This window comes from Pavona decussata, unplaced genomic scaffold (genome assembly GCF_977016875.1).
Source record: "Pavona decussata unplaced genomic scaffold, jaPavDecu1.1 SCAFFOLD_130, whole genome shotgun sequence".
NCBI lineage: Eukaryota > Metazoa > Cnidaria > Anthozoa > Scleractinia > Agariciidae > Pavona > Pavona decussata.
The window spans coordinates 3,342,087-3,354,748 of NW_028145544.1; the positions used below are offsets into that span (position 1 = coordinate 3,342,087).

At 38.4% G+C, this 12,662-nt stretch overlaps 2 protein-coding genes and 1 non-coding gene across 4 annotated transcripts in view; all 3 read left to right on the plus strand.

Moving 5' to 3' along the window:
• LOC146468714 (uncharacterized) overlaps nucleotides 1-12,662 on the plus strand; it is a 183,096-nt gene that overhangs the window by 104,333 nt on the left and 66,101 nt on the right. The window lies entirely within an intron of this gene.
• LOC146468718 (transient receptor potential cation channel subfamily A member 1-like) overlaps nucleotides 1-12,662 on the plus strand; it is a 31,475-nt gene that overhangs the window by 8,894 nt on the left and 9,919 nt on the right. Inside the window, exons 11-20 of the mRNA XM_085124523.1 lie at nucleotides 1,874-1,959; nucleotides 2,289-2,450; nucleotides 2,780-2,894; nucleotides 3,018-3,187; nucleotides 4,323-4,407; nucleotides 4,848-4,904; nucleotides 5,496-5,573; nucleotides 6,196-6,266; nucleotides 6,344-6,506; nucleotides 6,944-6,985. Coding sequence (XP_084980649.1) covers nucleotides 1,874-1,959; nucleotides 2,289-2,450; nucleotides 2,780-2,894; nucleotides 3,018-3,187; nucleotides 4,323-4,407; nucleotides 4,848-4,904; nucleotides 5,496-5,573; nucleotides 6,196-6,266; nucleotides 6,344-6,506; nucleotides 6,944-6,985 — 1,029 coding nt within the window. The remainder of the gene's footprint in view (nucleotides 1-1,873; nucleotides 1,960-2,288; nucleotides 2,451-2,779; nucleotides 2,895-3,017; nucleotides 3,188-4,322; nucleotides 4,408-4,847; nucleotides 4,905-5,495; nucleotides 5,574-6,195; nucleotides 6,267-6,343; nucleotides 6,507-6,943; nucleotides 6,986-12,662) is intronic.
• Trnal-cag (transfer RNA leucine (anticodon CAG)) lies at nucleotides 5,597-5,680 on the plus strand. The gene has a single exon. It is a non-coding gene; the product is annotated as a tRNA-Leu (tRNA).

The window sequence follows — 12,662 nt, forward strand, 5'->3', positions numbered from 1 at the left end:
CAAGAAGACAGGAAAAACGTAAAGGTACGGGTGCATCTTCTCACAAACGCCTATAACCGTGATTCCCGACTTGACGAAACTACATCTTCGCTATTTTAAAAGACAAAGTGCTAGATAGATCAGGGTCCCAAAGGGGGGGTCCGCGGAGCCCTGGAGCCCTGAAATTTCTGCTGTGGAGCCCGGAGCCCTATCATTTTACTGACTGGAGCCCTGATCCTTTTTTGGCTGTGGAGCCCGGAGCCCAAAGACATTTTGCGCGGAGCCCGGAGCCCAGCGTTTTCAAGTTTGATCATTCAAGTTCCCAGATTGCATTGATTCTTGCTTACTGCCTTTTTGTGTTTGTTTGTGCGCCTTAACAAATACAGGACTCGTATCTTGAAGATACGACACATTTCATAAGGTTTATTGAAAGCACTAGGGTGCCTAGAAACGCTTTTCTAGTCTAAATGGATATCACTAGCCTTAACACGAATATCCCTCAGGAGGAATGAACAACTATAGTATGCAACGCATACGAGGACGTTCATGCTAATAACCCTCCTATAGCTACAAATTTCCTCAGAGAAATGCTCAGTCTTATACTGAAGGAGAACTCCTTCCAATTTAACGGGAAAGACTATCTCCAAACACACGGAACTGCCATGGGTACTTAAATGGCAGTAGCTTTTTTACCAACATCTTTTTGGCATCTATAGAAAAGTAGATCTTAAGGCTGAGCGTTAACAGACCACTAACGTGGAAAAGGTTCATTTCATGGCGATGTATTTTGCTTGTGGGATACAAACAAAGAATAAAACGTTTCATAGAGCAAGCAAATTCGTACCACCCTACCATAAAGTTTACCGCTGAAGTCTCACAATTAGAAACAACATTCTTGAATACAACAGTCTATAAGGGAGAAAGATTTGAGAAAGAATAGATTCTCGACGTGCGCACACATTACAAACCTACTGAAACATTTCAGTACACAAACTACAACAGTTGCCACCCAGCAGGTGTCAGAAAAGGCTTCATTAAAAGAGAAGCCCTTAGGCTTCTGAGGACAAAATCTTCTAAAATAGTGTTTGAGGAAAACATTAAAAACTTTAAAACACGTCTGGCATCGAGAGGTTATCCTAGTAACCTGGTGGACAAAACCCCCTTCCGAAGTTAACTTCGCAGAAGGAAAGAACGCTCTTACACAAAAACAGAAAGCGCACAAGAAAATCATTTACCCTTCGTGACACAATTTCAACCATCACTGCCATGTTTTAAAAATATTCTTACTGGGACAAATGGCATTTAATAAAAAACCAGCCGCTACTAAGAGAGATATACAAGGAACCTTCCTTGATCTCTTATAGAAGAGGGAAGTCGCTTAAAGACATGCTTGTTAAAGCACAACTATAAAGGCTTTTATCAACACAACGGGCACACAGCGGGAGTTATGCAGGTCTGTCAGCCCCATTTAAAAAAGTTTAATATTTAATCCACTCTTAATTAATAGGAGATAATATAACTGGCTGCTTGGGTTTAAAAAATTGATCGAAATCGCTGACTTTTTTATTTGCGTATTTGATTTAGCGTTAAAAATATAATTTTTACGTATCAAGATTGTAGACCAGAGTGGAGCCCGGAGCCCTAAAGCAGATGATGTGGAGCCCTAGAGCCCTGAAAATTTCGCCTTGGAGCCCTGGAGCCCTGCATTTTTAAGGCCGGAGCCCTGGAGCCATAAACCCCTTTGGGACCCTGATAGATTGCTTATATCCAGTGTTAGTAGTCCGTGAAACTCTTTACTGTTGCTCAACAACAACAACAACAACAACAATGTTCAACAACTTATCATTCGGAATATCGCAATAAATGAATGTAATAACGTCTTATTTTTCCACAGCACATCGCGCTGTTCATCAACAAGAACAAGGCAGCAGTTCAAGTCACATCAGACTCACTAGATACACCTCTTCATATCGCTGCAAGGTAAGACATGCGCACTAACAACTATACAGGTTAACACACAAAATACCAAAAGAACTAAGGTTGTTCAAGGAAAACAGAGTATCGATGGTTCACTTGAGGTCTCCTACTCTCCTCCCCAGTTATTTACCCTGCGAGCAGAGGGTTAGGGTTAGGGTTATGTGGGTGACTATATGGTACCTTAACAAGAATTACCTGGCCAAAAATAGTCCTTTATAGGGAAATATCAGGTCTTTCGTGGGGATGGGCTCTTTTCTTCACTGTTCTATATTGTACGTAATTGCTTTGCATTGAAAGCTTCACTTGTGAAATTTTCTTTTTTTTTTCTTTAGGTATGGCTGGCTAGAGATTGCACAAAGACTGCTCAAAAAACGGAATGTGCGAATCGTAAATTTGCAAAACCACAAAGGGAAGACACCTCTGCACTATGCTTGCCACGAGGGACATGCGGAGATTGTTCAACTGCTGCTGAGGAAAGGAGCTACTATTGAAAGGTTAGTCGAAGATAAACGGTTTTAAGTAAAAATTAGTAAGTTTAGCAAGTTTGGTTATCTTTCATTGCGAAGTAACCAGGCTGTGACCTGTCAAAAATCGACCAAAGTCTCTAATTTTCCGAGTTTTGAAAGCCTTCAATATGGTTGCATTCTAACGACATAACCTCAAACTTGGTAAACTGACTAATTTTAATGTGATCCTTCTTGTGATGGACTCCAATTTCTGATTAAATGAAAATATAAAAACTCGTCCCTAGTCTCCATTCGAACTGTAAAACGGCAAATGAGGGAAATATTTACTACTGCTTGTAATATTTATTATTTTCCAGGGATCATCATGACCGCACTCCACTCCACATGGCTGCTGTAAACGGCTCTGAACGCTGTGTGGAGTACATACTGGAGGCACACCCTGAATGTTTGAATGCGGTTGATAAACATCAGGTAACGGAACTTACTTATCTTTGTCAATTTGTCCTATGTAGTAATACTGGGCTAAGTGATTGTTTCGATTTAAAGCATTGTCTCTAAATTGTATCTTCATATTTTATTTCATCTTGTACCCAGAACACGGCTCTGAATCTGGCCTCCACCACTGGCCACGCGTCTCTCGTGTCCTATCTGCTTTCCGTGAAAGAACAAGAAATCTTGTTGAACAAGTATAACCAGAATGTTCTTGACCTCGCTATCGCCAATGAAAAACATGAGGTTGCCATGGCAATAATCGAACACAGCAGGTAGGCAAACTTGACGAATAGGTGATCACTATAGCCTTTATGTGCATTAACCGGCCTTTCTAGACTGGGCTTTTTATTTTTGTCTTCCGAGGCCGGCGGGAGGAAGGGGCTGATGCTATGACTTTGCAACTTTAAAAGCTATGACAGTGAGACTTGGAGGATAGATAGCACGTTTAAAGGTGTCTCCTTTGAGGTCCGCAATGTGAAGTGATGACATCATATCACGTGGTAATAAGTTCATAATCCCTCATCTTGGATTCCTGGATTTTCCCAATAACGTCAGGAAAGCGCCGAAATTGAACGTAAAGTAATCTGCAAAACCAATACAGGAAGACTATTATGAGCTAAAAACGTAACAATTACGGGAAAAAAAGTGATTTTTCCTCCATTTTAAAAGGGATTTTCTATTTTCTGAAAAAACTGCCTGTCAAAAATTGGTTGCCATGGCCGACCACATCAAATTTTTTTCCAGATCAATTTCTGAAAAATATTTGTTTTAGAACGTACATCAGATTTCCGGGAACGAACTACAAGCGTATAGTCCTACGACAGAAACACTCTGTTGCGTCAAATAGCTGATGAGGATTGTACGAGGTGGCCTCAACTATAAGCCTGGTGGTTTCTAGAGGTCACCTTGCCATACATTAAACTATGGATAAATTGTAAATATATTGGAAAAAAGGCAAATAAATGTCTATGTCAATATCAATGTGTCATTCAGAAGCGTGCATTCGTAATAAATAACGGTGATTAGGGAGCTTAAGCAACGACGACGGCAACGGCAACGACAACGCCGCAAAACAATAGGTTTAATAAGCAAAAACAATCACTCTGCACGTCCGTTTTACATTTTGGTACATTTCTTTGCCGTCCTCTGCAAAACAACAACGTGAAATGACCACATTTAAGGTTTTGTGGAGAACGTCAACGGACGACAGTGAATTTTTCATTTTCTTTCTTAACTTGTACGCCACTCCTACCAATTTGGTTCCTGGATAGTTCGCCATTTTTGTAAAAGTTGAGCGAGTTAAAATAATCGCGAAGTAGCACAAATGAAATAAAGTTATATTTTCAGGTGACGTTTTCGTTGCCGTTGCAGTCGTCGTTGCTTAAGCTCTTTATTGTCAACTGACAGGTGGAAGGAAGTGCTAGCTGCTGCAGTTGGCGGAGGATTCTCTCAGATACAGACACTGGTGGAAAAAATGCCGGACGTTGCACAGGTATTTAATAAAAACTGAAAGAAGACACAGCTACATCCCTCCAATTTTTGTTTTCTTAAAATCTTTTTCCTAGTGCCAAAAATTTCCAATTCATGAATTTTTCAGAAGCGATGTTTTATGAAAATTATTTGACATCGAATTTCCATAAAACCCTGTTATTTCAAGACTGTTTGCCTACTCGTCAAAATGGCGTCGAAAACCGTGTGATGTATCACTTACGATGTCGTCACGGTTGCATCAGTTCATGTGTTTCAGTTATTTTCGCACTAGACAAAATCAGTACTTTTCAAATCGCCAGAGGGTATAGAGTGGATCCACTTGGCTATTAGTGTTTTTTTTTTACGCTAAAGCCTTCAGTCCAGGAAAACAATTTCAGAGAAGAAAGTTTTGATTTTGAGCCAGTACTGAAGCAGGTTGAAATGAATGCTTTTGTTTTCCAGCGTTTTCTTGACCAGTGTGTTGAACAAGATGGCCATCCAAGCAGCAACGATTTCAAGGTAAGCTGATAAGTCATCTAAAAATATCAAGGTCCTCAATTAATTAATGAATCGAGTTTTACCTATTTCCCTTTAAATCAACATATCTCAAAAGGAAAGCTCTCTAGTAAACTTAGGAAGTAATTCGGTCCCAAGCAGAATGGCTTTCAGCCAATTTGGCCCAGAATGCGTATATATCTTTCCCTCTGGTATAAAATACGGTTTAGGTCTTTTCATTTCAATTCTAATTTAGAAAATTAAGGGAAACATCGTTTATACTGTCAGGTCTCAAATGGAGCATCAAGCGCTGATGAAAATAGTCTTATTGATATCGGCGCTATATAAGTTTTATTATTATTATTATTATTATTATTATTATTATTTAGTATATTTCGATCTCACAAAGCCTAAGGGTTTTGAGTAATTGGCACTATAATAACACTAAAATAGTCTTATTGATATCGGCGCTATATAAGTTTTATTATTATTATTATTATTATTATTATTATTATTTAGTATATTTCGATCTCACAAAGCCTAAGGGTTTTGAGTAATTGGCACTATAATCCTCGCCAAAATTTATATCGTTGTGATTTTGGTAAATTTTGACAGATAACGTACGATTTAAGTCTGATACAAGGAAAGCAGAGTTCATCAAGTCAGTTTGAGCACTCTCTTGATGCCCTGAAGGTGAGACACTTGTGACGTAACTTGTCAGGATGGCCGAGCGGTCTAAGGCGCTGCGTTCAGGTCGCAGTCTACTCTTGTAGGCGTGGGTTCGAATCCCACTCCTGACAGTTCTTTTATTTTCATATATTTTTCTCTGTATTCTGTATTTTTTGTATTTTGGGGATTATCAAAACATAAAAAGCAGTCATGTTATTTTTTTTTTGTTCAAAGGTGATGCCAGCTTTTTAACGTAAATCTTTGACTTTTCCACTGATGAACGGCTAAGCCCGAAACGTCTGGACTTATTTCTACATAATGGCACTGAACACTCGTATTCGAGAACTATATTTTATCTTTCCCTTTTTATAAGTACAAGTGCCACGCAGCTAACGGAAAATTATCCGTAAAACTTTTAAGAAAGATACAGTATGTAACATGCATGAACTGTCATGCATGACTCCATCTCAGCCATATTTCATACTTGGGCATAAAATGCATTATTTTGCTTTCTTTGTCATGATGACAGAAATGTTTGTTATTCCTGCATATACACTTTGACAAACCTGTGAATATTCGGGAAGATTACATTTCTTGTAAAGTTCTTATAAACACTGATAACGTTGCATTCTTTTTTCCTCTAAAGACCATGGCGGAACGACGCAGGGAAAATTGTTTGACGCATCCTGTTTGTAACGTTCTCATGGATATCAAGTGGTGAGCGTTTGGTTAAGTTTGGTTCGGATACGGTGGATTTCTCCATGAACACTCCATTGTTCGTTTTTTTTCAACAGGAAGAAGTTTGGTTGGATAACATTTATCTTTAATCTGTCACTGTATCTGGCATTTCTGCTGCCTTACACCGCTCTGGCAGTCTACCTCAAGATCAACATTTGTGAGCTGTGCAGCGACTATCACTTCTGCAACAGTACATTACAAATTCCTACTCTTGAATCAGTAAGTGGTAGGACAATGAGTGTTTGATTTAATAACCTACTGTCACTTGGCATAGTGATTCCATGTTTTCCCGCGCTGTCACTGCGTTGGTTGCATGTTTTCCTACACTTGGCACCGGATGTACGAGTTTCCCGCGCTTAGCAGCGATTGTACGAGTTTCCTGCACTTGGCACCGGTTGCACAAGTTTCCCGCGCTTGGCACCGATTGCACGAGTTTCCCGCACTTGGCACCGGTTGCACGAGTTTCCCGCGCTTTGCATCAATTACACGACTTTCTTGCGCATGGCTTGCAAGTTTATGCTGGTCATTTGTGTACTTTGGTTTTGGCCTAGAACATTCCTCTCTTTTTTTTCTTCTTTTTGACCTAGCACCTCTTCTGTAATTGTCATCTTTTTTCCCATCATGATTAAACTGACTTGTACAATTCATCTCTGTAGGAATGGCACGACGAAAACAAAACATGCAACACTGACGACAAGGTGACACAAAAATATTTTACTTAGACTCAAAGTATTGCTGTAGTGAGGGGGGGTAATGGCAGTGGCAGTAGTGGCGGTAGTAGTAGTAGTAGTAGTAGTAGTAGTAGTAGTAGAAGTGGTAGTAGTAGTAGTAGTAGTAGTAGTAGTAGTAGTAGTAGTAGTAGTAGTAGTAGTAGTAGTAGTAGTAGTAGTAGTAGTAGTAGTAGTAGTAGTAGTAGTAGTAGTACTAGTAGTAGTAGTAGTAGTAGTAGTAGTAGTAGTAGTAGTAGTAGTAGTAGTAGTAGTAGTAGTAGCAGTGGCAGTAGCAGTAGCAGTAGCAGGAGCAGGAGCAGTAGCAGTAGCAGTAGCAGTAGCAGTAGCAGGAGCAGTAGCAGTAGCAGTAGCCGTAGTAGCAGCAACAGTAGTAGTAGTAGTAGTAGTAGCAGCAGCAGCAGCAGCAGCAGCAGCAGTAGTAGTAGTAGTAGTAGTAGTAGTAGTAGTAGTAGTAGTAGTAGTAGTAGTAGTAGTAGTAGTAGTAGTAGTAGCGGTAGTAGTAGTAGCAGTAGTAGTGGTAGTAGTAGTAGTAGTAGTAGTAGTAGTAGTAGTAGTAGTAGCAGCAGCAGCAGCAGCAGCAGCAGCAGTAGTAGTAGTAGTAGTAGTAGTAGTAGTAGTAGTAGTAGTAGTAGTAGCAGTAGCAGTAGCAGTAGCAGTAGCAGTAGCAGTAGCAGTAGCAGTAGCAGTAGCAGTAGCAGTAGCAGTAGCAGTAGCAGTAGCAGGAGCAGTAGCAGTAGCAGTAGCAGTAGCAGGAGCAGGAGCAGGAGCAGTAGTAGCAGCAGTAGCAGTAGCAGTAGCAGTAGCAGTAGCAGGAGCAGGAGCAGTAGCAGTAGCAGTAGCAGTAGCAATAGCAGTAGCAGTAGCATTAGCAGTAGTAGCAGCAACAGTAGTAGTAGTAGTAGTAGTAGTAGTAGTAGTAGTAGTAGTAGTAGTAGTAGTAGTAGTTGTAGTAGTAGCAGTAGCAGTAGCAGTAGCAGCAGCAACAGTAGTAGTAGTAGTAGTAGTAGTAGTAGTAGTAGTAGTAGTAGTAGTAGTAGTAGTAGTTGTAGTAGTAGTAGTAGTAGTAGTAGTAGTAGTAGTAGTAGTAGTAGTAGTAGTAGCAGTAGCAGTAGCAGTAGCAGTAGCAGTAGAAGTAGCAGTAGCAGTAGCAGTAGCAGTAGCAGTAGCAGTAGCAGTAGCAGTAGCAGTAGCAGTAGCAGTAGCAGCAGCAACAGTAGTAGTAGTAGTAGTGGTAGTAATTGCTTTATTTGCATGACCACAAGATTTACAGTATTGCAAAAGCTTATATAATCTAATTACTAACAAAAACAGTGTAAAGTATCATAACAATATATAATTAATTCTAAGTTACATCATCAATATCCAATAATAGCCTGTCACGTATAATCATACATGAAGAAATAAACTTCATAACCAGTTTGTTTACATTATAGTCTTTAGAGTTCATCAGTAGTTTCACAATGTCTGATGTCGATTTCGTTTGAATATCAGGTATCATTTTACTTATGTCTTCATAGAATGTCTGCCTCTGTAAAGAGTAGCAACTACATTGAAACAAGAAATGAGTTTCATTTTCCACCTGATTTGATTGACACAACTGACATAATCTTAACTCTCTAGGAAGATGATCTTTCTGATATCTACCAGCTTCAATTCTGAGTTTGTGGTTACTTAATTTAAACTTAACTAGGTTTCGTCTATCAGGAAAATTTCTTAAATGAGTTAAATAATTAGACGAAGAGTATTCATTCTTGAAAATCTTATAGAACTCTAACTTTTTTGAGTGTTCAAGGTTGTGTTGCCAGAAACGTAGATACTTGTTTTTCATATTAGTTTCAATTTGCCTTATTGTCTCATTGCTAAAATTTTCAGGATTTAGATCAGATGAATAGTATTTTTCTAACATGCCCATAAAATTGGAGTAAAAACCGGAATTATTAATGGAGTGTAAATGTTTTGACATCAGAAAAGATTGCTTAACGATAGAGTCATTCTCCTTATTGTTTAGGTAAACAAAGTATTTCATAATTTTTTGGTTTATTGCAATAAGTAATGGATATCGCCCTAACTCAGCCCTACATGCTAGGTTAGAGGCTTTGTTGTTTACCTCCAAATAGCGTTTGCAAAACTTTAAATGTACTTTTTCTAATGGGGAATTATCCCATGTTTTGAACTCCTGCTTCGTGTACATACCCCAAACCTCACTGTTATAGCTTAAGATCGAGAATATCATCGTGTCGAAGATCTGAGATGCTGTGTTGGGATTTAGTTTACTGAGGAGTGTGTGTTTTTGGATGTTAGAGAAGGCGTGCATGGCCTTTTCTTTTAAGTGATCTAACGTAAGAGTGAAAATTCCTGTTGGGGTTAAACGAGTTCCTAAATAAGTGTATTCCTGAACAATTTCAACAGGTTCGGTGTCTATTTTAAAATTAATGTCAACGGATTTCTTTGAGCGTTTCTGAAAGATCATTACTTTCGTCTTCTTAGGATTGATTTTTAGCATCCATGATTTGCAGTAAGAAGATAGCGTATTTAAACAGTTTTGCAATCCTGTTTTGGATCTCGACAGAATGATTAAATCATCAGCATACAGAAGTGAGTTTATTTTCGTTCCATTTGGGAGGACAAATGGATCAGAAAGCGCGTTTTGAAATGAATATGGCAGATTGTTAATATAAAAGTTGAATAACAGAGGACTTAGAATACACCCTTGACGGACACCCCTGGAGTACGAGAAAGATCGTGTTTTGTTGTCTCCAATTCTTATAGAACAGGAAGAATTACAATAAAGAGTTTTAATTAGATTGTAAAATTGTCCTCCAATGCCAGCACCGAGTAGCTTATAAAATAAACCAACGTGCCAGACGGAGTCAAAAGCCTTGCGGAAATCTACGAAACAGGCATAGACCCTTTCTTTGTGATAGTGAACGTATTTATCTAGCAGGGCTCGAAGAGTAAAAACATGGTCTGCAGTGCGGTTTTCAGGCAGAAAGCCAATTTGTGAGTTATGTAATATTTTGTTTTCTTTTAAATAAGAGTGTAGACGTTGATTTAAGATTGAGCAGAACAGTTTTCCGAGGCAACTTGATACACAGATGCCCCTGTAGTTTGTCGGATCATTCTTGTCACCAGATTTGTAAATGGGGGTTATCAGGCCTTGGCACCATACATCTGGCATCTTTCCAGATTTTAGGATATGATTGAAAAGTTTGATGTAAAGAGGCATTAGTGTTTCAAGGCTCGCTTTGATCATTTCGTTCCTTATTCTGTCGGAAAAGGGCGATTTCTTATTCTTTAATTTTTTCACAGCTTGACGTATTTCCTGTTGAGTTATTACTTGGTCTAAGGAGTTAAGTTGGTCTTTTTCTTTTTCTAATTGTTGTAGCTCATTATAAAGTTTTTCTTGATGTGTAGATGGTTTTGGCTCGTCGGAGTGTAAATATTGAAAGTGTTCTAACCATTTGTCTTCTGGTATTGAAGGAGGATTTTTGTTGGGGATTGTATCATCTATCGATTTAAGACAACTCCAGAACAATGATTTGTCAGGATTTGATGATATTTCATCGAGTTCTTTTGTTTTTTCTTTCTGAAAATTTTTCTTTTTTAAATCGAGGAGATTTTTGTACTCGTTCAACGTTTAGTGAAATTTTTCGCGCATTTCGGAGTTGAGAGGATCGCGATGCTTTTGATTTGAGAGTTTTCGTACTTCATGTCTTTTTAATCGGCATTCGCTATCAAACCATTTCTTGTTTGAAGCTTTCTTTATGCGTTTACGAGGCTTTTTTATTCTAATCTTGAGGCAAAGTTTTGAAGTCGCAGTTAAAATGTTTACTGAATCAGTTAACGAGGTGTTAACATCACCATCGTCTCGTTCTAAGTAGTTTCTGATAAGAATTTGAATTGATTCCGTGCGCAACGTGTTTTTGAATTTTAAGAAAGAGTCGTTTTCCCAGTAAAACTGGCGCGGTAATCTCATCAACCGATTGCTAGAATTTGCTCTTTGAATTTCCCCTGCTGGTAGATTGGTGTTAAGATTTAACCACGCTAAGATAGCACTGTGGTCTGATATGGGGGATGGTTTTTCAACAACAAAGTTGGCAACGTCTAGAAATGTATGGTGATCGCAAATGAAATAGTCAATAACACTTGTCCCGTTTGTTCCATGAAAGGTAGGTCTACCTAAGGTATCTCCATTGACCCTTCCATTAACTATCCTTAAATCAAAAGTTTTCCATATCTCAAGCAGTTTTTTCCCGTGAGTATTTAGAACATTGTCGAAACTATTTCTTTCTGCTGGGTGGAAAGCTGATTCTGACTGATCATTGGTGATTATATTGTTTCCATCTTGGGAAACTGTATCGGAGTATTTTCCAGTTCTTGAGTTAAAGTCGCCTAGTAGAATCACTGATCCCGCTGAAGAAAAACACAGTATATCTTGCTCAAGTTGATCGAATATTTCGGAAGTTACATGAGTTAAATAATTAAACGAAGAGTATTCATTCTTGAAAACCTTATAGAACTCTAACTTTTTTGAGTGTTCAAGGTTGTGTTGCCAGAAACGTAGATACTTGTTTTTCATATTAGTTTCAATTTGCCTTATTGTCTCATTGCTAAAATTTTCAGGATTTAGATCAGATGAATAGTATTTTTCTAACATGCCCATAAAATTGGAGTAAAAACCGGAATTATTAATGGAGTGTAAATGTTTTGACATCAGAAAAGATTGCTTAACGATAGAGTCATTCTCCTTATTGTTTAGGTAAACAAAGTATTTCATAATTTTTTGGTTTATTGCAATAAGTAATGGATATCGACCTAACTCAGCCCTTTGGGCCTTTGAGGCTTTGTTGTTTACCTCCAAATAGCGTTTGCAAAACTTTAAATGTACTTTTTCTAATGGGGAATTATCCCATGTTTTGAACTCCTGCTTCGTGTACATACCCCAAACCTCACTGTTATAGCTTAAGATCGAGAATATCATCGTGTCGAAGATCTGAGATGCTGTGTTGGGATTTAGTTTACTGAGGAGTGTGTGTTTTTGGATGTTAGAGAAGGCGTGCATGGCCTTTTCTTTTAAGTGATCTAACGTAAGAGTGAAATTTCCTGTTGGGGTTAAACGAGTTCCTAAATAAGTGTATTCCTGAACAATTTCAACAGGTTCGGTGTCTATTTTAAAATTAATGTCAACGGATTTCTTTGAGCGTTTCTGAAAGATCATTACTTTCGTCTTCTTAGGATTGATTTTTAGCATCCATGATTTGCAGTAAGAAGATAGCGTATTTAAACAGTTTTGCAATCCTGTTTTGGATCTCGACAGAATGATTAAATCATCAGCATACAGAAGAAGTAGTAGTAGTAGTAGTAGTAGTAGTAGTAGTAGTAGTAGTAGTAGTAGTAGTAGTGGTGGTGGTGGTAGTAGTAGTAGTCGTAGTAGTAGTGGTGGTGGTGGTGGTGGTGGTGGTGGTAGTAGTAGTAGTAGTAGTAGTAGTAGTAGTAGTAGTAGTAGTAGTAGTAGTAGTAGTAGCAGCAGCAGTATATGTTCAAACGCAAAAAGGGCCTTGTCTAATACTTATATCTGAGCTGATTTTCCAGAAGGTGGCTACAGAAATTGACGTTTTTGCTACCTTTTCTTAAGATATTTATT